Source organism: Metarhizium acridum (genome assembly GCF_019434415.1).
Source record: "Metarhizium acridum strain ARSEF 324 chromosome Unknown scaffold_13, whole genome shotgun sequence".
Lineage (NCBI taxonomy): Eukaryota > Fungi > Ascomycota > Sordariomycetes > Hypocreales > Clavicipitaceae > Metarhizium > Metarhizium acridum.
Window position 1 is genome coordinate 1,201,091 of NW_027094016.1, and position 23,920 is coordinate 1,225,010.

Sequence of the window (23,920 nt, forward strand, 5' to 3'; positions counted from 1 at the left end):
TGGGACTGACCTTGGCTATCGTGAGTCGTGCATATCCTTTTCTTTCCTTTTCCATTTTAAGCGGTTTTGGCAGACGTACCATGCGTGCGCAATTCATTTCCCAATGGGACTTTCCGCTGTCGGCGTCGAGAGCCTCTCTTAACTTCCAGGGAATAGACTTCACGCCATGGCTGGGTTCCGGCACACAGACATCTTAGCGTAATACCAGATCGCTTGCTAACTAGATCTCCTCCGACGGGAAACCGACGGAGATTATCACTGTTAACTGCCTCTTGCAAGAGGCCACGTACAGCACGTTGGCCAACTGGGTACAAAATAGTGAGCCAAAAACCGTCTGGCCTTAATCTAAAATGTCTTGCCGGTGTCATAACGGCCGCCATCAGACGACAGTCACCATTCCGAACTTAATTTATGCTATTTTATTGCAACTCAGATGCGGGATGTCTCCCTTTACTGGTGCAATTACGAGCACTCGGACGTCTTGCTTCATCACAGAAAATGTTTGTTGGTTCCATAAGTGTGGCTACACAGGAGCCTCACTAATCACTGGCATCGGCATTTGCGAATCGTTCTCTGTCATCAACTGCTGCCTCCTTATCTTGGCCGGATGAACCCCTGCAAACCTCCTAGTGTCCTAATAGACAAAGACATGGACCTTCGCCACCACTGCGACCAGGCAGTTTTGGGGGCTATGAGTAAGGGTACAACGACAACCCGTCACCCAGGTATCTTGGTGTTATTAGTGGTGGCCTTTAATTAACCGGCTGTGAAGGCCAAGCTTTCAGACCACGGACCGTTGCAACATTATACAGCGCACGGCCATTATCCGTCCCAGAGCCTCTCCTGCTCAGTTCCCTATTTCCACTCCGGGTTTGGACAACTGGCAAGTAACAACCACCCCCTGGGGTTGAGGTTGTTGTTGCCGCTCGTGGACAAGAAAACGGTCAACCACTTCGCTTACTTGTTACGGATAATAGTGGCGATTCAGGCTGGTCGAGGGCTCATACAGTGTTGACCGCTTTGCTCTCCGGACGAAGACTCGTACTCTCCGCACCACGGAGGAGCAGAAATAGAGACAGCCTCTGGCCATGCAAGCCATACAATATCGGCCATCAGATCTTCACGGCGTTCCCATCGGAGCGGGTGCGGGATGATGCAATCAATCTCTCAGATTTTCGGCATTTGTCTGGTCTCTTCGTCATCCACATGGCCGATGTGTTCCTCGTTATACGACCTGGGTTATCCCTGACGCACTGTTGCCGGCATCCCACAAGGCAAAATGGTTAACCTCCGGATGCAAGACAACGTCATATGATCTGCCTTGCTGACACACAGGCACCTGCTTTTACTGGTTGACGCTCGGATCCAGGCACGTCGCAGGAGTGTTGGAAACCCTCCCTCAAACCTATCACAGAGCTAGTTTCGACAAACACGTGAGGTATTTGCGTCTGGAGTGCCAAGCGTGGGCATAATTTGGGACATGCGGGGGTTTTTGGCCGGAGTAATTTGATACAACTCAACTGTTTATCAGGGTCATTTGCCACTTCAGAGCAAATCTGCACAGCGTAAGGGTCCGACATCACCATCATTTCACGAGCACATGCAGCAGCTGGATACCCGGTTAGTTTGTGAGCCTAAAGTTCCTACGGCGAGTCCTTCCAGACGAATCTCATGCTGATCCGCAAGTCACACCTGTTTGCAGTCATTGCGCAGGATTGCTCTTGTGGCAATCCCCGTTTTGTCAACTGGACCACTGGTTCAGGGCACGATCAAAATACGAAACAGCTATTACAATTCAGTTCTTGTTCACGACTCCTTCAACGGCTTTCAACAAGTTTTGTGTCATCTACCAATAATTATACACTGGCAGTAGTGCTCTAACAGACGCCCGGCAATATATAGGTGATACTCGAGAGCCGCACGGTTACAGACGAGACAAACCCTCCCTCGTACGGCCTGCCAGCATTCGACACGTGGGATTGGCCATGTGTCTCCGCTAAAGTTATGAAGATGCGTCGTTCTGGCTAGGTGGGCTTGATATTCCCGTAAGCGGAGCGAAGCTTTAGTCCACCTTCAAAAGCAAAAATTGCCGCTTACCACCACCAACACGCAACCCTTGGTCGACGTGTACGGCCAAGACTACATGTATCCCCTGCCATCACGTGGAGAACAAGGGTTTTCCAATTGCCATGTCGCATGCTTGATTGAGCGGTCAGTTGTGCAAACCGAAGAAAAAAAAGGAAGCGATTCCCCTGAGCCACGCAACTCTGGTTTCTCATTGTATGAATGAACCCAGAACTTGTCACCCGCCAACAACCTCCGCAACTCTGGTCTTCAACCCTGGCAGTCTTGGAGAACCGCAACCGCGATTCGGCAATGCGTACGGGGTAGAGCAGTTGGGTAGTGCCGGATCAGCCGCGGCCCAGGGACGGAAATGAAAGGAGTCCAGCAGTTGAAGGCATTGCGCATTGCGCATCGAGTCGCCTTCTCTTGATGAGAAGCAACTACTGACTCGTTTGGTCCCTTCATAATAACGCTTGTGATGGAACGCAACGTGTGCGTAGTACTACAGATTGCTTTCTTCAGCACTCGGTAAATTACAACTGATGCTAGGCTGGCCCACATGCGCCCATGAACATGGGGTAGAAAAGCAACCCAAGTGACTAACCCGGCGTCTCGCATTTCTCGCTCATGGAGACTTGGGGTGGCTCCATGGACCGTGCCCTGGAGCGTCTCGTAACATTGAGGTCTGGCGCCACTTGGGCTTGGTCGGGTGTTGAAACCGACGGGACGCTATTCTCCACCTTTTCCTTGCCGTCCAGTGTTCGCCGTCGGCCATGTTAACTGCTTTGAGTATTTGTATCCTGGGGATATTTTTGAATTGCCGCTGGTCCGGCGTAGTTGCGTCACGGCACAGAGTACAGACGGGATCAAACTGTAAATCGGGCAATCTAGGACGTTGAATCGGGTGTAAAACGGCGCGCAAAAGAAACCATCGTGATGCTTAATCGATTGGCGCGTCAAAACAAAGCTGTCACGTTTTGGCATTGCGCTTTGGTCCGAGAACACGAGGTCAATGAGTCGGCTGCATCATGTGCGTCGGAGTAAAAAAAAAATGAACAGACGCTTTCCGGTACACAGAATTACTAGTATGCTACCTAATGCCTGGCTGCCTTGGTCGGGCTGCCTTTCCCAAACTCCAGCAAAACCCCATATGCTTGCTAGTGTAAAAGCCTAAATGACAGTAAAATGAATTTCATGCTGGTGCTCACATGGAAAATGAAGTTGCAATATGTCCTGTTGCTCAGTTAATTTCCGCTCTCAAGTACTACCGCAAAAGTTGCTGTCTTCTTTTTTTTTTTGGTCATGTCTTTCGCTGCTTTGGTCGAGACCGCTTGCGGGGCTGTGGTGTTGTGGTGCAAAGTGTAACTCATGGGCAAACCCGTGCGCTGCATTGTGTGTGTGTGTGCTCGATCCATCACCATCAAGACAAGACCTGTGGTTGCCCGAAGCCTGTCCCAACCCCAAATCAAATGCGTCGTCTTGCGATATCAACACTCCACCGTCCTTGTAAATGCCGTATCATGAAGCAAAATGTTGGGTATGGTACCTCTCAGGGCTGTACGACACGTGGTTGGATCATCTTGAGCCCACGTCAGGCGATTGTTTGACCACCATGTATAATGGTCCCCCAGGACGCAACCCATGCTGCTCATCCGCAACACAACGGGCAGCTCTCAGGGATGACAATGTACCGTTCATGAGGCCCCATGGGGCATGAGCGGTCCTTGCTTCCATCAGTCGAGGTACTGCAGAAGTGGGCACCGGGATCCGTGCAAGACGTATAGATGTAATAGTTCTTGGTAAAGTTGCACATGGTGAGGACTTGGCCGGAGAGGACAAAAGGAACGTCAGGATCGATAACGAAAAGGACAAGGACTTGGAAGATGAGGTTGCCTTCTCATGTGCCCATGCGAGTGGTGTTGTGGTTGTAGAACCAGTGCGAGAGGAATCCGGGCGAGTGACTGAGGAGGTGCAGCGTCCGTTATATAATAGAAAAAATTCGACGATCAATCGAGGTAACGGCCAAAGAAGTCGGACCAGACCAGAGAAGGTGGATCAAGCAACTTGCATGAATATATCGACTCGGTAGGATGCTTGTTGATATTAAAGCAGGCTCTGCTATGATGGTCGTCCAGCAAGAACCTTCAACCTAGACGAGGAGTATGCAAGCTTGGGGTGGGGCGAGTAGGGAAGACGGGAGGGCTTGGGACGGGGGTTTCTATTGCGGAGGGCGAGATAAGTTTGGATGAGAGGAGCGGGTGTGTGGATGTTATATCATAGAACCCTACGGGTCGTAGGACCGTTGGGGGGGGAAGGATGATGGATGTTGTGATGACGGCCGCTTTGGTGGGCGGAATGGGCATCCGGGGGGGCCATAAGACGGGGGATTTGCTTTTTGAGACGCTTTTATGCCATGTCTGAGAATGATAATGTGGCTGTTCTGGCCGCAGGGAGGGGTGTGTAGGTGTCATTCAGGAAAAGAAGCAAAAAAAAAAAGAAAAGAAAAGAAAAGTAAAGGACGGTAATGTCCTCCTGGGGGCGGAAAGAAGCACATACTCCCTCCATACAGAATAAAACAGCCAGACAGCGCCGGTCATGGACCGCCTCGTCCCGCTCCTTTGGTGGGACACAAAATCTTCGCTCCCAGGTCCCAGGTGAGAGTGTACCTACCTACCTAGGTACTTAAGTAGGTATCTACCTCCTTTAGGTAGGTAGGTACTTGAGTACTTAAGTAGTTTATGCAACATGTACATATCCAAGCTCAATACTCCGTAGGTTGCCAATTTCGAGGGACTTTGTTGTATTGGGAACGCTGACGTCGTAAATGGTCCAGAGTCCAGACAGCAAACTTGACTGCAAGGGGACCGGGTGGGCGCTTAGGTTGCGGTCTGGTACCAGATACCTAGTACCTAGACGTCCCATACATACATACGAAAGTACTCGGTAACGAGTGCCATAACCGGCTCCTGTGCTTTCCCGTAAATGTGCAACTGGGTGCCGTGGCTATCCATCGTCAAAGATGGAGTGCATGCCTGCAAGCCACCCCGTCCTCCACGCAGTAATTTGTAAAGGATCCGTACGCATGTACCAATATGGTCTATTGCCGTTCGAGTGAGTGATGATATTAGTCGGCGATCATGCTCCCAGGGCTAACGCCAACCGGTGTCAAAGCAAAAGTAACTTGGCCCTTGCGGAGGAGTGTGGGGGTGTGGGAGTATGGGAGTGTGTGTGGTCTGGTGGGCGTGAACGGATCGAACAGCTTCAATGTTCTGCCACGCTCACTTGACCGGGCCCAGCTCTTTTGTGGGCGCAGCTCATTCGTAGGCGGCAGGGAGAGAACATCACCATCTCCTGGTTCAATGTCGTGCGTGAGGCTGGCCCGGAGCTCCAGGAATTCCCCCTACTTGTTAGTACCAACTTTCGATGCTGCAGCCAAGCGTGACCGGGACATTTGCAGGCTGCGCAAAGAGGCTCAACGACGGTGCGACAATCCCTGGCTTGCCATGTCAGTGGTGTATGTGCAAATTACGTACTCCCAGCCGTACAGAGCTCGGTATTGGGCACCACGACCAAGCCTAATCAATCGTTTGTGCGCCACAGAGCCTTACCATTTGCTCCTCTCCAACGAGTCTGTGGGTGCCATGACCAGTTGGTACCATCCCCAGACAGAATCAAACTGCCTTGCCCAGGTGTTCTCTTAGTCCCTGTTCCATGTTGCTTTCAGTCCCATAATCTTCCGTGTCGAGGATTTCGAGACAACAAGGCATGATCTAGCATCCCTACTCCGTACTATCGTACATATAACAGAGGCAGGTATGGACCTATTGTACATATGTCAAGGAGTACGGAGTACTCTGTAACTAATACATGCTCCCACAAAGTACCGCCGCCTGTGCCAGGGGGGGCCACTCACTCATTCATCATCGACGACATGGGTCAAGGATGCAGCAAGTGCTACGCGCATTCCCTGGTGAAGAGACGCAGACGACGCAGACGCACCAGCCTCATTACCTTCAAGATCAAACAGGGACAACGTCCACCACCACGATCTCAGACCTGATCATATCAGGGCCACACATCACCACAATGTCGGTCCGAAGTGGGATTTCGGAAGCGGCTGCGTGACAGGGAGCGGCCCGGTAGACAGAATTTCTGAAACTTATCACATCACTATGGCATGATTGCTTCTTCGGGAGCACGGCAAAGCTTTGTTGGCAAACTTTAAACAGCAACTTCTTTGCCCGGCGTCAATGTGAGCGTGACAACTTGTCCATGAAGCGAGACGCTAATAAGTGCCCGTTGTCGGAGTGTACTTCCGTACCACGCCACGACTTATTAGACAATGGGCCAATGGCTCAAGGCTCCAAGTCGTTACTGAGTACTTGGTAGGGCTTCGTTTTTCAACAAGTGGTGGAAACTGACATCGATCAGAGGCCCGAGTTGGAATAATTCGAGTCGAGAGAGAGGCGGTCGGAAATCGTCCGTGCTCCCCAGTGAACCTTGGTTATAGTAGTACATATGTACCTACTTAAGTATGTACCTTTCCTCTAGCCGTCATGGGCCCAGATGTCCCCGTAGCATCGTAGCATCCTTTGATCTGGAAGGCGCGGCCCAGGAACGTTACGAGTGGGAAGGGGTTGGGGAGAAGAAGGGGACGCGGTTTACTTCAACGTCGGACTTTGAACATAGCTACACCTAAACACTGTGCCTTGCCTCCATCAATAAACAATGACTCCAAAATCATCTAGATCCCCGTACGTCAACCACTGGAGATTTCAGGTACTAAACTCCAGCGAGAACCGGAAGCGGAAACAGACAGGTTTGTCAATTTCGTGGGACTTGGCAAAAGAAAGTGCAGACGGCACAGATCCAAGACGTGATCCAAGACGTGATGTTGCGGCCGCGAAACACATCGCCAATCGCGAACACAACCAAACGAGGGTCCTTGTACAGTACGACGCTGCTTGTATGCATATGGAGTAGCTTTGCTCCAGCTTGCCATGCTGCCGCGATGCTATTGCAGCATACCATGTACTGGGATTCCCCCAAGGATAGAAGCCGTCTGGTGGGCGATCTGATGCAGCTACTCCGTACTGCACCGCTCCCTACGCCTCGCGTGCGGACCTGCCATCTCAAGCATCAGACCACACAGACAGGCTTCACGGAGTACAGCCCCAGCCTTCAAGCTCAGCGGCAAAAAGCGAATAATTCGCTGAAGAAGATGCAGTTGGCGGGCTACTTGAATGTAAGACTCCCTAGGACGAAAGCCATAATGCCCGAAGCCATAATGCCCGAGATCAAATGTGGTGCGCACTCTTCGAATTGACCTTCACCAGGAACAATGATGAGCTAGTTATAAGATGGTTATCAAAAACGCGATGATTGCTCCATTACTCACAGCCCAGAGCATGCTCCACTTGAGGGCACGGCCCAGGAGAACCGACGGGGTGGGCTTCATCGTGCCTTGCAGCTCGCCTGGGTCCTTGAGATCATCAACGGAGACCACAACATCAGGGGCCAATATATGGAGATGCCTTCATCTAGCTAGCGAGACACAGAACGCCCCAGTGATTCTAAATTTCACACCCGGTATGTCCGCTGTCCTCATTTGTATCACTTGTGCGCATAGATATTAACAATGGACAGTCTTGAGTCGGCGAAGGCTACTTTGCACCTGCACGCATGTTAACCGTGGAGATCAATCGTACGAAAGTGAATCGGGTAAAGCCATCCTCCCCCTGGCTCTGCAGAATCTCCCCAAATCCGCCAAATGCAATTGTGATTTTTCGGTCCACGAAAATAGTAAATGAATACCGACCAGTTGACCTTAGCTAGGGCTCTGTGCGAATTTTAAGGAATAGGTTACGGAGTACGGAGTATACCCGACGTCAATCGATTCTCCCCATGCCATCCAGTCCATAAAGGGGGTCCAAGCGCACCTCTCGAGACCAGCATGTCAGACTCTGCCCCAAATCCTTGGGTTCGAAATGCTTGGTCGCCGTAGGTGATTGTCGCGATCGCGGCCGCATCAGCGGGATTCCTTCTTTTCTTTTTTTTAGTCCCTCCGTCCCGCGTTGGAGTCGCAGACGGCGGGCCCAATGCTGGTCCATACCAAAACCCTACAACAGTGGAGTGGTCACACGTCAGTCAGTTCTCAGTTTCCCCTCGTGTTGCTCGTGTCTGACCCAGACACGGAGCCTGTGTCTGTGATGCGGCTGAAACCACTTCCCTTCTGGGGAAAGCTTTTCGTGCACTCCACTGATAGATAAAGCGGCGTTGGGATGACAATGACGTCTTGGGAACGAGACCTTACGCTCAAGGCGTATCATGTAACGAAACTGTGAGGACCTCCTTCTAGACCAAGCTTCAGGGTGGTTGTCACATGAGCCACCAACTCCAATGCCCAAGCATCAACGTCTCCGAAGACCATTGCGGCAGTATTTGAATTTGCGGCCACCGTTTTCATCTCCACGCTAGAGAAACCAAACTTCACTATGAAGAATACCTGGAGATGTTGTGACCAACCACCGGAGCCAGTTTTATGTAAGAATTCTCGATCGGGCGACGTGCAGCTTAACCCAGGCCTTTGACGACAATCATTACTTATTCGAGCCACCATGTCAGTTTGCTTTTTGCCATGGGTGATGAACAGCTGCCAGAAACGGTCCGTGGGGGTCGTCTTGGCATTATATTTTTGAGAACTGGCATCTACAACTAACTTACAAGTCTCTGTTTCCATGCGCAGCTCAGGCTCGAATCATACTATGGCAAGTACAAAGGGTCCTAGTTTCAGCCTGAAAAGCACACCATTCCGCGAACCTTTCTTTACTTTAGACTTCAAGGTATTGGGGAAACAGCCTTCATCCTACCTTTACCTTCAAGGGGCCAAAGTAAAGGTTATTGCAGCAGTCCCTCAGGCACCACAAGACGGGAGACGAAGTACTTACATACAGTTGGCCACAACTAACAGACTGACAGCGCAATTAACCATGGATTCATTATTTCGAAGACTAATAGGTACGCAAAGCCACTAAAAACCAAGATAGGAGATGATGTTGCGCAGGCACGACTGCTCTGGTTATTAATAGCCTTAACAACTCCCAGCTCGTTTACATGCCGGATCGGCTCGCTACCCAACTCTTGTAGTGTTGCAGGGTTCAAGGATGTGCAGCACGATATCCTGGGTGCGGAGGTTTCCAGCAATAAATGTCACTGTAGCAATGTGATATAGCAGCCAATCCTAGCACTGGCGCAGTCTGTGTCAGGGATCTGACCATTTCATCCGAGGCAAGTCAAGAATGAATGATGGCATTAGGATTGCAAATACGGCTGACATCATCACACGCCTGGCAGCCTTGCTATTATTACCTTCCCAATAGCCTACCAAAGTCTTGCAGGTATGGTCCTGTTACTTTGATACTACTCCTGCCAAGTCCTACCAAAAGCAGCCTTTTGCAAAGTATAGTGTTACTAAGGAGTATTGCAAGGATGCTTCTTTCCCACGGCCAAGTAACTGTTAAACCTCGGTGTTCATGCTACTCTGTACACGTTCCCCATCCTTATCGTAAAGGCATAACGAAATATCGAGCTTCGGTATAGGACCAATGAGATTCGACCTTTGGAAACAAAGCCGAACTTCCCGGATGTAACTAGTGAAGGCAGGGGAATAGACCATCCGGAATGAACATGTATGTGGAATCGGGGCTCCTTTAGCGGAGAGGTTTGAGATTGTTGATGGTGCTAGTACCTTGATAACCACCATTCGTCCTTCAAACTGCACCTTGATCAATACCTAGTCGTTTTGTTACCCACCCCGGGATGTCATCCGATGAATGCAAATGTGAGCAGGGGCTGTGCCACGAGACTTTCTCATGGCCCTACTCAACACCCTCTTGCGACATTTCAAGGATCCAGCTGTAATGTGTCAATATCCGGCTCTGTGGATCTATATGTCCATCCCGTTTTATGGCATCAAAACAGCTTTGCTTTTATCTGTCTGGGAAACCTATGATAGGGCTTTCCTACAACGAGGTCAATAAGTTTAGATGACTTGTAGAAGAATTGGATACTGCCATAGCAAACGCAAGGGCTCACGATCTCGTATTGAAATGGGCGCCAGGAAAACAGACGATCGGGGGTGGTCATAAATAGCAACATAGGTACTATTCCGTAGGCACTGTAGAATTGAGTATTACACGGATTGGTACACGTTAGTCTGCGCCTCTCTCGCCTCCCCCGAATATTGAATATTGTATGTATATCCCCGCGGCCTCAGCAAGCCAGCAGTCCGGTGGACAAAGATCACACTGCTTTTGTGGCTGGCTGGTTGTGCAATAATCTGCAGGTCTGAACAGTCAAAGCGTAACGCCCCAAGTTTCATGAACAAGCTTGCTCCTCTCCACTACGGGCCGAAGAGATGGAGTTCTCCTTGGATCTAGGTCTGCATCATTGATTAATACCGGATCCTTTATTCGCCGTGACGTTTGGCGGCGTGATTTGTAATTGTCGGTGAAACCAACGTGCATTCGCTGCGTGTTTGTTGGTTGAGCTAAAGCAGCACGCGAAATACGACTTGGTGGACTGTCTAACATGGATGACATATAATACTAGCCGAGTATTCGCATGTTTCCAAACAGTATGCGCGGCAAACTAAGAAAACATCAACGCTTTGACGGCGAATTAGATGCGGTGTCATATTACTTTCTATTGTTTGGCCACCACCGTGCTCTGTCTTATTACCTTGCGCGTTTGGCCGACTAGTGAAGGTTTTCAACCACAGAAGATTTGTCATGTCAGGATTTCATTTCACCGAGTATGCTGCTCCGGTGAATCAAAGAATGCCCAACGTATGGCATGGTTGATGACGAGCACACCATGAAGTAAACAGGGAATCCTCGCCCGGTGAACACTTATTAAAGGGGAAATTCGACAGCCCACCAGCCACACTCGCAGCACGTGCGCCACACCTTGCAAGTCGCGCCAGCCAATCAGAATGCGGTTAGACAACCAGGTGCCACCTCTATCCTCGAGCTTGCCACTTTGCGTGTCGCGCGGTCCATCACGATGTGTTCGGACGACAAGCTCAAGGAGGGCATGGAAGATCGGATAAGCAACCCATCCAACAACGGCTCTTACAATATCACCAACCCCAACCATCCACGTACACCAGTTGTCGCCGACGCAAAATAGTCAACAGCGACACTTATGCTGCGTTTTGACTACCACCCTTAATTGACTGTTGGCCATCGGGCTCCTCTTAGGTGTTGAGCAGGGTTTTCTGTTTGAGCCCGAGGGGCTCCCCGTTAAGCCCTGCCCCTGAGGCACTCGAGGTCGCCGTCATGTCGGACCCGTCTCCTCGGGCTGTCCGCTTTTCTGGCGGCGAGGATGAGCTGCAGCAGGAGAGACCTAAGCCACGAAGACCGTCGGTAGTCGTCAGCCCTGATGCTGTGAACTCGTCACCCGGGTCGGAGGATGAACCCAACGCTATAGAGGGGCACAACGAAATCAACGACTTGAAAAGATATATTGACACTCCCGCGCATGCCAACTCTCTTGCGTCAATACCCGCCAAGACTGTTGTCAATGGTGTTGGTGTTAGCTCGAAGACGCAGTGGAACAATGAAAATGATGACGGCACTGCGTATGCCAATAGCGGCCGACCCCAGCGACCGCTTGCCCCAGCCAGAACTCCGTCCAATACATACAACCCGGCCACATCTCGAAAACCGCGGCCATCGCAGCAGATCCAGCTGTTCGTGGAGTCCATGCGGTCGTCGTCGAAGACCCGAACCCGGCAGAGCGAGAGTAGATTTCGAGCACAAGAACGAGCCTATATCCAGAAGCTTCGGCATGATGACTCGGGAGAATACTTTTCATCATTTCAAGGAATGAACGGGGACGACTCCGACTCCGAGGGCGAGACACCGAATTCGGAAGGACCGTTTGAAGACCAAGAAACCATCATGTTTTACGGAAACGATAATCTACTACCAACCGAGGAGGACATGAAAGACCCGAACAACAGGGAGAGGCTTGAGTGGTACGGCATGCTTGAGGCTGTCTTGACTGGCGACGTTGTTCGTCAAGAAAAGAAGCGACTTATTGGTACTTCAGACCAACAGGCCAGTAAAACGGCCCACAAGTCAGAACTGTGGCTCGGCATTCGGGCCAAATGTTGCGGCAGACAGCTTCCTGTCCAGAAACGCATGGTCGAAGAGGCTCGGAGCACGGTTGATCGGCTCTTGGACGACATCATCAATTTTGAGGTCAAGGGCGAGAGCGAGGCTGGGAAACCACCTTACGAGCAGGTCAAGGATATTGTGAAGAAGATCGAGAAGTGCGAGAGTCTTTATCCTTCATGGCAATCCCTGGCAGCGGAACACAAAACGGCTGCCTCGCCTCAATTCCAAGAGGCCTATGAGGCCATCTTTTCATGGTACAACACGAACAAGATGATCAATACGGAACTGTCCATCTTGAAGAAGTGGGTTGGAAATGAGGAGCTAGACTTTTCTCGCACCAAACAAAGGTCACCTGCTGTAGACGGCATCACTACTGATGAGACGTCTTTCCTCGATAGATTGATGAAAGAGGATGGCTTGCAATCCCTTTATGACGACGATGAGCGGACTCCCCAGAAGGGTATGCTCTGGCCTATTTCTTCCATCATTAGCAAAGCCAAAGAGACGCTTATTCGCAACTCTGCGCCCTTCCGAAAACGCCACCTACCGCCATATCTAGAGGAACTGTTGACCCTCATCAGTTTCCCGTCTCGGCTCATTGAGGAAATCACGAAAACGCGTCTCGAGTACGCTAAGAGAGTTAAAGAGGCCGCTCAGCAGAATCCAATGATGCAAGAACAGATGACTTCACAGTTTCAACTTCTCCTCAAGTTTGCCATTAGAATCAAGGAGGAGTATCTTTCTATTGAAAGCCCTGAGCCCGGCTGGGACCTACCACCGTGTATCGATGAGTCATTCGATCAGGTTGTGTTGGAAGCGCTCAAGTACTATTTCAAGATGTTGAATTGGAAACTGAGCGGAAACAAGAATTCGTTCAAAGAAGCAGAATTACTGTTTCAGGAATGGGACTTTGCCAACTACATTGGAAGTCACTTACAGGGTGGCCATATCGAAGTAGCTGAGCAATTCAGCTCCCTAACATTCAAGGCTCTACACCGTTTGAGTCAAACGTTTGAAAAGGAGCTGCAGGCGAAACCCAAAGAAAGCGCCGCCGACATGAGCAAGCGATACAAGGCTTGTCTCGATTCCGTGCGTATTCGCCAACGGATGCTGCAAAGATTCTGGAGACTGCTAAGCGACAACTATGAGCATGTTTCTGATTTCAGCCTTTTCTTCCTGCCAGAGACCATGCAAAAGTTTTACGATCAACTAGTAGCGTCCGGCCACTTCCTTCTACAAACCGGAGTGTTTGAAGAGCAAGGTGCTTATGTTATTGCATCCCCGGAGCTTCATGGCAAGTTGGATGACATGCAAGCAATGATGGCTGTGACCTCGATAGATCGGTTTCCAGACCTGGGCGAGCAATACCTCCTCATCCTGCGACCAGAAGACAGTTTCCACTGGTTTGGAGAAAAGGCTACTGTGCCTCTGCGAGAGCAGAGTATCGATTTGAGACGGGGTCAGGCTCGTTTGTGCGCAACAGGGTCGCGGGCACTGCCAGAAGCAAGAAAAGCCTTCCTTGACGCAGTGGATATGCATGTGGATTTAATCCAGGAGTCTAGGTCCAATATTCCGAAAGTCAACTCCAGACTTGCGGAGATTCGACGGGTAGCCTACAGGCTGTCCAACACGTTCATGGACAGTGTCGAGGTGATCCGCAAACAGGCTGAAGGGAAGGACTGCCAGGAACTGATTCAAACATGTTTTGTCTTTGCTACCGAGTTCGGCCAACGGTCGCTACTCTTCATGGATAACAATAGACGGCCTTTGAACAATTTGAAGCTCACCAAGCTTGCTCTTGATTGGGTGAGCTTCATCTGTGACGACTGCATTGCTTCAGATCGAAAGACGTTCAGATGGGCCGTGCTGGCTCTGGAATTTGCCATGGGCATGACCAGGGGACGACATATTCTTGCACTTGGCGATGATGAGTATGAGAGGCTCAGAACAAAGGTGGGTGGCTGCATGTCACTCTTGATCTCCCATTTCGATATCATGGGTGCCAGATCCAATCTGGCCGCGCAAGCAGAAAAGGAACGGGTGGAAGCTCTTCTGGGACAATTCAGGAAACTGGACAAGAACAGAATGCTTGACGACGAGGAGGCCTCGCGCTGCACCACAGAGCAGCGTTTGATTCGGTTGGATGTTGTGGATGAACTCAGGCACGAGAAGGAAGGGGAGAGACGCGCACTGGGTCGTGTACTGGAGGCCAACAATGAAGCTGATCGATCGCTTGCCTATTTGTCCTCGTCGGCAACCAATGTCACGAAGAGATGGCAGCAGGGACACTTTGTTGGCGGTGGCACCTTTGGCAATGTGTACGCGGCCATGGACCTAGACACTGGTTTGCTGATGGCTGTCAAAGAGATCAGACTGCAAGATCCAAAGCTGATTCCAACCATTGCCGAGCAAATCAGAGAGGAGATGGGTGTCTTGGAAGTATTGGACCATCCCAATATCGTGCAATACCACGGCATTGAAGTCCATCGAGACCGTGTGTACATCTTTATGGAATATTGCTCTGGCGGATCGCTTGCGAACCTGCTCGAGCATGGACGAATCGAGGATGAGCAGGTCATTACCTTTTACGCCCTGCAGCTTCTAGAGGGATTGGTGTATCTACATGAGAGTGGCATTGCTCATCGAGATATCAAGCCAGAGAGTACGTGTCTACCGTGTTTAAGTTTCTTTATACGTATACTACGTTTTGCGCTAACATTATGCATTTGCAGACATCCTGCTCAACCATAACGGCATCATCAAGTATGTGGATTTTGGGGCTGCCAAGGTCATTGCCCGCCAAGGACGTACGCTGGCGGCGGATTTACATGCCACAAAGCCCAACAAATCCATGACGGGCACTCCCATGTACATGTCGCCGGAAGTTATCAAAGGAGAGAACCCGGGACGAGCGGGCTCTGTGGACATATGGTCGCTCGGCTGCGTCGTTTTAGAAATGGCCACTGGTCGACGGCCATGGGCCAATCTGGATAACGAATGGGCCATCATGTACAACATTGCACAGGGTAACCCGCCACAGCTACCAACAGCTGACCAAGTGAGCCCTGCAGGGCTTGATTTTCTGTCCAAGTGCTTCACACGAAACCCAAAGGAACGACCATCGGCCGTGGAGCTTCTGCAACACGAATGGATCATGGCTGTTCGAAGCCAGGTGGTCGAACCCATGACCCCGAGCGACAGCAGCTCATCGGCGCAGACGACTCCGCTGACAGCGAGCTCTAGCAAAGGCAGTTACATGCTGGATGGATCATAGTGGCGATGGGGCATGTTGCTGCCTGAACTGATACATGGCATTGTATTACCTGGATGAACGATTCTGCTGCCTTGTTTTCTTTTCGTCTTTTTCTCCCTTCTTCTTTATTTGTATCCAAACCAAGGGTGGGAGAGGCATATTTTCTATAGTCACGACGCAGCTGAATGCAGTTTCTGGGGTGTATATCTATGACGGGGATAAGATGATTCAATTGTCTTTATCATACCTAGTTGAGGCATGGCCGGGGAAACGTGTCGGGCGGAATTTATGAGATACCATTTGATGTAATGGCGTGGCTTAGCTTAGCTTATAGCGTGAGGTCGATGCGTGCAGAGAAGTAATGAAAGCGGCAAATTTTCGAGGCACTGATTTCGCCTGGACGAACCATGAATGATATGTATAACTATACATATATATATATATATATCATGAATACCCTGCAGACAGCCGTGGCAAAAGCTGCGTTGCATTGCTCATCCCAGCAACGGTCCCGTTTCCGCACCTCAGCAACAACCATGTCCAGTGTCCAATTCTGGGTAGAAAACGTCCACGGTCAGGCAAAACCGCAGCTCCCGCGGCAGGGCCCCTCTCGACAGCAGGTTGCCCAAAACGGGCTTGCTAACCGCCTACGGAAGAGTCCTCCGAGCGCCACCTCCGACGACCAAGATGCAGATTCCCCGCATGACAGCCAAAAATGTGGGGGAGCTTCCGGGCAAGCAGGCCGGAAAGAGTAGGCAGGTACTCCACTCCCGTACCCAGGCACAGCAAGACAACAGTACCGAGTACAAAACTCCATGAGAACCATCTTGCATCTCCTTGCCCTCCTCCCCTTCTCCTCCCGCCTCTCTGGAGCTCCGTCTCCGACCTCTTTCAGCAAATACGTGGACCGCCAACATACTTTTGTCCTGTTTTCCCCGGACCCCCTCCCCCGCCGCGTTGTGTCTTCCCGCCGCGCCAAGAATAAAAAACAAGAGCCATGTCCCGCCCGCCGCCGACCGTCCACGCCTCCTCGTCAGCCGACTCCATCGCGGCGACATGCGAAGCGCACGGCCTCACGCGGGAGCAGTTCGCCGCGCTGCGCGAGCAGGCGTCGGCCGCCAAGAGCACGGCCTACTGCCCCTACAGCAGGTTCCGGGTGGGCGCGGCGCTCCTGGGCGACGACGGCTCCGTCACCACGGGGGCCAACGTCGAGAACGCCTCGTACCCCGTGGGCACGTGTGCCGAGCGCGTGGCCCTTGGCAAGGCCGTTACCGACCGCGGCCTGAGGGCCTTCAAGGCCGTGGCCGTGGCGACGGATGTCGCTCCGCCCGCTAGCCCCTGCGGCATGTGTAGGCAGTTGTGAGCCTTCCCGGATATAACCCCCCGTGAGGAAGGGGCTGGTTTGGAGCTAATGCTGGCGCGGCAGTATTCGCGAGTTTTGCAGGCTGGATATGCCCGTCATCATGTTTGACAAGGATGAGAACTTTGTGGTTCTGACGCTGGAAGAGGTACGTCGTTTGCTTTGAAAAAAGAAGGGGGGGGGAAGGGCGTCGTTGGGGGGATTTTACTGACTGACGCGCCGGTTTGATAGCTACTGCCTTTGTCTTTTGGGCCCGAGAAGCTGGGTATGTGATGGGCGGTTTAGGTTGTGAGTTGGGAGTTGGGGCTGTGGAAGAGCGCTTTTTTTTTTTTTTTTTTTTTTTTTTTTTTTTTTTTTTTGCGTTGATGAAATCGAGAATCAGCATTGGATGGGGATTGTGGTCACGATTTCTTGAGAGAAATCCTTTACGACAATGCACACTAAAAACCTGACATGGAAACCCTTCTTTAGGACTATCATGGCTACCCTAAGCGTCTGGTATTACACTTCCTCCCTGTACGTGCCACTAGACAGAATAGCTTAGCCCGTGGAAATAGCTAATACAAGTACTACATCCACGACCTACATTTGAGACTGTTTTTGCGACTTCACACACCATTTGTCGTATAGGCCGCGTTGGCCGTTTGCACCAAGGCCAAATTTCTAGCAGCTGAAATGGCGCCGGCGCAGACCGATGATATCCATGTCTCATTTCCATGCGGACTCGGGAGGACCCTCGTCAATGTATCGTACATGAGTTTGCGTACTGCAGCTACAGGGGCAATTAATGAGTTGTGCACAGCTTGAACCGAACCACATCCACCACCTCAGCGTCATCTATGTAGCAATCAATAACCAGCCTGTAGGAACATCGTCGGAGTGCGTAGCTATGGCGAGTCCATTCAACAGTTATCCTTGATTTAGTTTCTAAGAGGTGCACGGTCTTCGGTCCGAAAAAGAGCCTGCTCTACCTGCAAATCGACGTCTGCGCGCCGTATTTAACAACTATGGTCTCTTAAAAACACCTGCGAGACCTTCCCTTCTCGCATATTCTACACACATCATGAGTTCCCTTCCCATCTTCCTCCACCAGCCACACCATGCAATCGCGTGAATGCGTTGGGTATCAAAGACAAGGTGACGTACTAAGCCCTCCAAACACGCCCTCACCAAAATGGACGGGCCCAGTCAAAAAGAAACATAACAATGACGCCAAAAAAAAAAAAACCACCAAGCCTGTGCAAGCCATAGGGGAAAAACCCTTCCGCTGTTCATAATGATTCATATCGGGTAATGCAAAGAAAGCTCGCCTTGCTCTGTTGTGTGTATCATGCAACGCCGTGATGCCATTCACGATTCATTTGATGTCCTTAGTCCTCCCAAATTGTCTCCAGATCTAAATCGCCGCGCCGTTCGGCTCCACAGACACTCCATCGCTTGCGTTTGTCCCTCGGTCCATAGCTAAGAGTTCTGCCCCTTGGAGGTGCGTCCATAGGTGGTCGACCTTTAGAGTCGGACGAATCGCCGCCATCCGCTCCTTCTGCGGCAACCTTCAGCTGAGTTGATTTCTCAGCTTCCAAGGCGGCCTCTTCTGCATCCGGGGAGTCAGGAATGGTTTCCAAACTTGAGATGCTGGGGCTGCGTGATCGAGCTGACGTTGGTGTAGATGGGATGGAAGATAGGCTGCCCCCATAACTGGCCGACAGAGCATCGTAGCCTCGTAAAGAGGAAGCTGACGAAACAGAAGACGGTGGCGAGGGTAGCAAGGAAAGAGCGCTGGAACTCGGCGGTGGCACACTTCGAAAAGGAGACGAGGATCTCCTAAGTCGACTCGATGACACAATTGCTCCTCCAAGAACCGGTGAGCTGCTTCGGTCGGGTTGCTTCTTGTCTTGTTCGAGAACACTCGTCCGGACCGGGGATGTCGCGGGGAAAGCTTCATCGACAGGCTTTTTCGGCGTTCGAACACGACTTGGGGAGCCAGAGTTGGAGGGACTTGCGGGTCGTAACCCGGGTGAGTACAAAATACGCCCCGAGCCGCTGACTCCAGGCATAGACTGGGTTCGTGACATGGGAGAAGCGAGGCTAGCGGCAGACCGCGAGCGTGAATGGCCTCCTGATAGAGGGGATGCAGTTCGTGGTCTATATGGCAAGGCAACAGAAGGTGACGGACTCCATGATGGCGAAACTGGCGAGGTTGGATTCGGGTCGGTACTGCGACGTATGGTGGGCGGTTTTCTGACCATGTCCAGGTCCAACGGTGGAATAGCGTTCGGATTGCTACTAAGACGAAGGGAGGGCACAGGTGAGGACTTGAACGCCTCCATACGCTCCGTCTCAGGAACGGGCTCCATGAGTTCTGGTTAGGAGAAACTGCATGCGCGTCAGGGCAAGCTAGCGTGGCTAGCAAAAGATATATGTCAGTCTTTAGGGACAGGAGGAGGGGGAAATGTTTTCTGTAGCGTCAAGAAGAGGAGTCGGGAAGTCGCTTGTTGTTGCTCCAGGAAGTGCAGGTCGCGGTCGCCAGGAACGCAGGAGTCGGAGCCGGTTGGAGTGACAAGCGCGACCCTGCAACTGGGGCACGAGGGTGGACGCTGGCGGTTTTAAGTAGTTGAGTTGGTTGGTGGATCTTCTTCACAACGCTCGCGCTGACGAAACGGACAATGCCAAGCAGACCAAGACAGGCGGCGGCAGCAGCAAAGACAGAATATAAAGGTCAAAAGATAAAGTAAGTGGCGCGGAGTGAAAACAAGAACAACCAAGAGGTGTGGTGATGGCTTATGTTCCCCTGATGAACCAGCAAAACAATCCGACGCCGCCAGGATGCAGACAGCCAGTAAAGTTTGGCTCAGCCCAGACCATCCGAGTCAGCTTTAGATTCGTGCGATTCGTGTGCTATGCAACCTTGTTGGTGGGCCGCGGAACATTCCTGTCGTGGGCAATTGAGCTCTGGGGCAGGTTATGGGCCAAAAATAAACACTAGAGGGCGGATTTGGGCTGTTCCGTTCAGTCTCAGTTGTTCGGGACGTCTTCCAGCTTTCTGCCACTGACAGCGTCGCGAAATCGACGACGAGACGTAACAGTAGTTGGGCTGGGTCTGCTTGGTGTCTTGGCTGCAATGCCAAAAATCTAGTCTGGCACAGACGCTGAGGTGCTGCTACCGGTGCTGAGGCTGATGCCACTTGTTGCGACAAATATGGTCCAAGGCTGCAAGACTGACAAACAGGGGGGTCAAGCGAGGTAGTTGTTGAGTCTGATTGATTGGCCGGCCCGACAAATCGCTAAGTCGCGAGTGCACTCGTCCTTATGGACTCCGTACGGGTTGAAAACCGAGTTGACGTGAGAGCGAATCGGACCTAAAGCCTGTGAACGTTGTCAAAGGTGTGCGTGGGTGAGTGAGAGACGCGACGGTGACCGCGTATGCTGCCTTGACCAGCAGGTGACATGCGCTCCTTCCCTCTGTTCGTCTTGTGGGGGAAAGAACGGGCTAGTGTTCGCCGCGGGGTCTTGCACTCCCTTCCGTCCATAAAAGGCGTCTGGGCGTCTGGGCGTCAATAGGCGCCCCATGCATCAGCACTGCTCTTGGAATTGTTTCATTTGTGCCGAGTGAATGCTACTCAATCACCGCGTTTGAATTACGCCATTCTGTTCAATTTGAATTCGCCAACATTGATTGTCATCAATTTTGCAGGGTTCCTGAATGACCACGCAGCATGGAGTACTAACTAGTACTCCGTACATAGATGGTTCGCAGATCCCAAGGGTCCTCTTCCGCATGTCCCACCGTCCGTACGCACGCACCAACGCACGATTACTCCGAGGCTCTGTTGGACTTGCGAAACGAGGACGTGACAAAGCACCGCGGCTGAACTAGGGCTTACGCGGGAAACCAATAGAAGGAAGAAGTGGCAAACATCACGGACACTCATGAAGATCCGAACCTGGACACTCGGTCATGACAAACAAAGGCGTCGGCAACACCGCAGAGCTCAGACACGTGTATACATCTATTATGGACCAATGACACGTCTTTGACCTGGCCAACAGCCTTGCGATGTCGACTACCCCTCCTAGCGTGTCGTTCCCCAGCTTCTAGCCCATGTGGCCCTCCCGAGATGGAGACTGTGGGTGCTGATCGTCCTCGTCTCCAAGCACCAGCCGACATTTCTTAGTCTACGCGGTCTCTCTCAGTCGCTGTTTCTAATCTCGTGGACCTCGACGAACTTCTGTGGTCCACTGGATGTATTGGATCTCATCCAAGGCACGACACACGCCTTTGCTCTTGACGCCGTTAGTGCCTCATCTTCTCGCCCAAACATGCTTTGCGCCTCTTGAGCCACCCATCCCACCATCTCTCCAGCAATCGGTCCCGGCCAATCAGTCTTGTCACTGTGCGGTTGGGCCTGGGTGAGCCAGTGGGTTCCTGACTCGCTCTAGATCTACTGCGTTTGCCGTCCACACCGTCCATCGAACGGTTCCACGGCGTATTCTCCTGCTCCTACGAATCATTGGACCACCAGCCCAATCGTCCTGATTCAATAGTCTGCGTTCGTTACTGGATTCAGAAATTTAAGGCGTTTTCACTGCTCCGTATTGCCTAGTCCTGGCTTCTGATATTTTCCATCCCATTACCATACACCACAATATCTACAAGAAACATACACCCTACTGCACCCAAGTTTCACCACCAGTCAAAGAGCAGCATTTGAACACTGCAAGAATCCCTTCTCTACACCAGGGCAGAACACTAGAATGTACTGTATTAGCATAAATTCGACCCTGTAACACGGTCGTGACAAACACCCTGTCTCGGGCCGCAACGCCCTACGAAGTATTCGTGTCAAACATGTTTTAGCAGCAGCATACGGAGCAAATCAGCCCTTATTGTTCCCATATTCAGAGCCTGCCTACAATGTCGGTGTCATGTTTCGTCTAGGAAGCAGCCACTGCTCTATCTTCCATTTCATTCAGCCGCGTTAACTGTAAATGGCCAATGAGACGAACCTGTTATCCTTGCTCAAAATAGTTGCCCCCTTTGGCTATTGGAGGGGCATATCCGGCAGGTTTGGGGTGTGGCTCGCGTTGCATCTAATGCAGCGCGTTCACTTCTTCACTACTTCCGAATCTCGTGTGTTCTGTGGCATGCGACCTTGGCCGCGCCATGAGGTATAGGGCGTGTTTTTTTTTTGGCCTCATCAGCTATGGCAGATTATATCTCTGTGCAAAAATGCAGTCAAGTATCCGGGCAGCTCCATTATACCATTCCCTCCCGCGGGCGAATAGTTGTTCTCATGTGAACATACTAATTCATGCCCATAATCACAACCCAGATCCCAATTTCGCAAAAACACAACGAAAATCATCAAATCCAGAGGAGCTCACTGTATGGTACCTTCCTGAGTCTGAACAGGTTCTGCACTCCCTTGACTAGACCCATTAGCCACAACAACATCACCCTTAACAAGCACAATCTGAGACTCGTAGTTCGTCCCTCTCGCATTCCCTTTCTTCAAAAGTATAGGGGTAACGCTTAACGTCAATCCCACGTTCTCTCCGGGCTCTCTATCTCCCTCTACCAGCTCCATATAAGATTCGCAATAGGCTGTGTGAATCCCAGCATTAAGCTCGGGTATCTCATTGGGCCATACCACGGTAACCATGGCTCGTGAGGTCATGATCATATCATCCAGCTCCAAAGCGAGAGAGAGTATATCTCGGAGCTCTTCGCGTGACTCTGCCCGACTGTCTGAGCGCTCTCTGCCATCCTTGCCATGAATCATTTGGTAAATTTTTTCACAGTCCTTTCGTAAGAGCTCATTGACAGAGTCGGGTGTTACGGGCTTTGCGATAGGCCAGCCTGACTGTAACCAGTCATAGACAGCCGCGATTTGAGACGAATCTCCAATTTTCAACTCTGTTTAAAAAGAATGCATATTAATACCCAAAATACCGTACCCTAGTGAATGCCAAGTACTTACTGGCATATTCTTTTCTATGCCTCTTGAAGGTTCTCCCCGTTTTAGCGGCATCAATTCTGCTTTTCGAGTCAAAAACTACTTCCGAGATGAAATTCCAGAGATATGCTTCCAGGACACGTCGTCTAGTGCCTGGCTCCTGGAATTCCTGGAATGAGGAACTGTCATGTAACTCATTCCCTTTACTGTTTCTGAAAGATTTCATAATTGTGGCGAAATCCCTCGCTTGTAAGGTAACAGCAGGATTATTGTCAAGTATATGCGCAGAGAGCATTCTCACATTAAACTTGAGTTGTCTCCATTTTGACTTGAATTCACAATCTGGTATCTTATTTCCGTTCGCTCGCGGCTTCGCGTTTGTGCCCCATTTGACTGCTTTTTCCGCGTGCTCTTGGACCACACGAAGGATCTCCCTAGTTCGATGATTTTCTAACCTCAGATTGTCATTCTCTGCGCACAAGTCCGCGTTTTGCTTCCTGAGGCTGCGAATTTCTTTTCTTTGACTCAGGACCTCGTCGCTCAGGCTGCTATATACACTCTCATACCATTTGAACTCAGATCTGGTCTCATCAATTAGCCATTCAAACATGGGGACTCTGCGTTGATACAGCTGATTATCAGTTCGCTCAGTTCCCATTGGTGTTGAGAGCATATCATGATTCCCGCAGGGTGCTTCGTCGCATTTGAGGCTCCATGGAGTTCCTGAAGTTTGAACAGTACCCAGGTGGGATGAATTTTGCCAAAGAGGCAGTTCGCCCATGATGGGCTCATTGCAAGGTGATGCCGATGGTATAAGCGGAGGGGGCTCCTCTGTCCCCGAGGAGCCGCAAGAAATCAGTTTGACTTCTTCTGGGTGCTCTGGGTTGCAATACTCCGTTTCAAGTGGCTGGTCCATTTCAAGAGTTAATGGGACAGAATTTGATTCGTAGTTCCTCCTTGGGAGCCACCGTCGAGGTTGCTCTAATAGACGATTCAATTCGAGGCCCATACCAATCATTGGTCATATAGTTAGCGAACGACTCAAGAATTGTTGGTGGGCTTGGCGTGCTTAGTTGCCAGGACTAAAACGTTGAAAGCTACGACCCAG

General features: G+C 51.1%; 4 protein-coding genes across 4 annotated transcripts; 2 read left to right on the forward strand and 2 right to left on the reverse strand.

Moving 5' to 3' along the window:
• Window positions 1–11,129: 11,129 nt before the first annotated feature.
• On the forward strand, window positions 11,130–15,881 carry SSK2 (Suppressor of Sensor Kinase (SLN1)). The gene is made up of 2 exons (XM_007811345.2): window positions 11,130–14,907; window positions 14,978–15,881. Exons 1-2 carry the CDS (start codon window positions 11,403–11,405, stop codon window positions 15,517–15,519), a joined length of 4,047 nt encoding a protein of 1,348 aa, XP_007809536.2. The 5' UTR covers window positions 11,130–11,402; the 3' UTR covers window positions 15,520–15,881.
• A 347-nt stretch (window positions 15,882–16,228) lies between these two features.
• J3458_002966 (uncharacterized protein) lies at window positions 16,229–17,490 on the forward strand. Its single transcript, XM_066117499.1, has 3 exons — window positions 16,229–16,857; window positions 16,925–17,006; window positions 17,090–17,490. Exons 1-3 carry the CDS (start codon window positions 16,496–16,498, stop codon window positions 17,129–17,131), a joined length of 486 nt encoding a protein of 161 aa, XP_065977285.1. The 5' UTR covers window positions 16,229–16,495; the 3' UTR covers window positions 17,132–17,490.
• Window positions 17,491–18,228: 738 nt separating this feature from the next.
• On the reverse strand, window positions 18,229–19,212 carry J3458_002967 (uncharacterized protein; the record flags this gene model as incomplete). Its single annotated transcript, XM_007811343.1, has 1 exon — window positions 18,229–19,212. One exon carries the CDS (start codon window positions 19,210–19,212, stop codon window positions 18,229–18,231), a length of 984 nt encoding a protein of 327 aa, XP_007809534.1.
• Window positions 19,213–22,236: 3,024 nt separating this feature from the next.
• On the reverse strand, window positions 22,237–23,593 carry J3458_002968 (uncharacterized protein; the record flags this gene model as incomplete). Its single annotated transcript, XM_007811342.1, has 2 exons — window positions 22,237–22,772; window positions 22,837–23,593. The coding sequence occupies 2 exons, from the start codon at window positions 23,591–23,593 to the stop codon at window positions 22,237–22,239; spliced, it is 1,293 nt and encodes a 430-aa protein (XP_007809533.1).
• Window positions 23,594–23,920: the final 327 nt, after the last annotated feature.

Bases quoted from the DNA above. Each gene is read 5' to 3' on its own strand.
- J3458_002966 (XM_066117499.1), top strand. From the start codon at position 16,496: ATGTCCCGCCCGCCGCCGACCGTCCACGCCTCCTCGTCAGCCGACTCC. The intron at 16,858-16,924 runs GTGAGCCTTCCC...CTGGCGCGGCAG, and splicing joins TGCGGCATGTGTAGGCAGTT to TATTCGCGAGTTTTGCAGGC. The intron at 17,007-17,089 runs GTACGTCGTTTG...CCGGTTTGATAG, and splicing joins TGGTTCTGACGCTGGAAGAG to CTACTGCCTTTGTCTTTTGG.
- SSK2 (XM_007811345.2), top strand. From the start codon at position 11,403: ATGTCGGACCCGTCTCCTCGGGCTGTCCGCTTTTCTGGCGGCGAGGAT. The intron at 14,908-14,977 runs GTACGTGTCTAC...ATGCATTTGCAG, and splicing joins TCGAGATATCAAGCCAGAGA to ACATCCTGCTCAACCATAAC.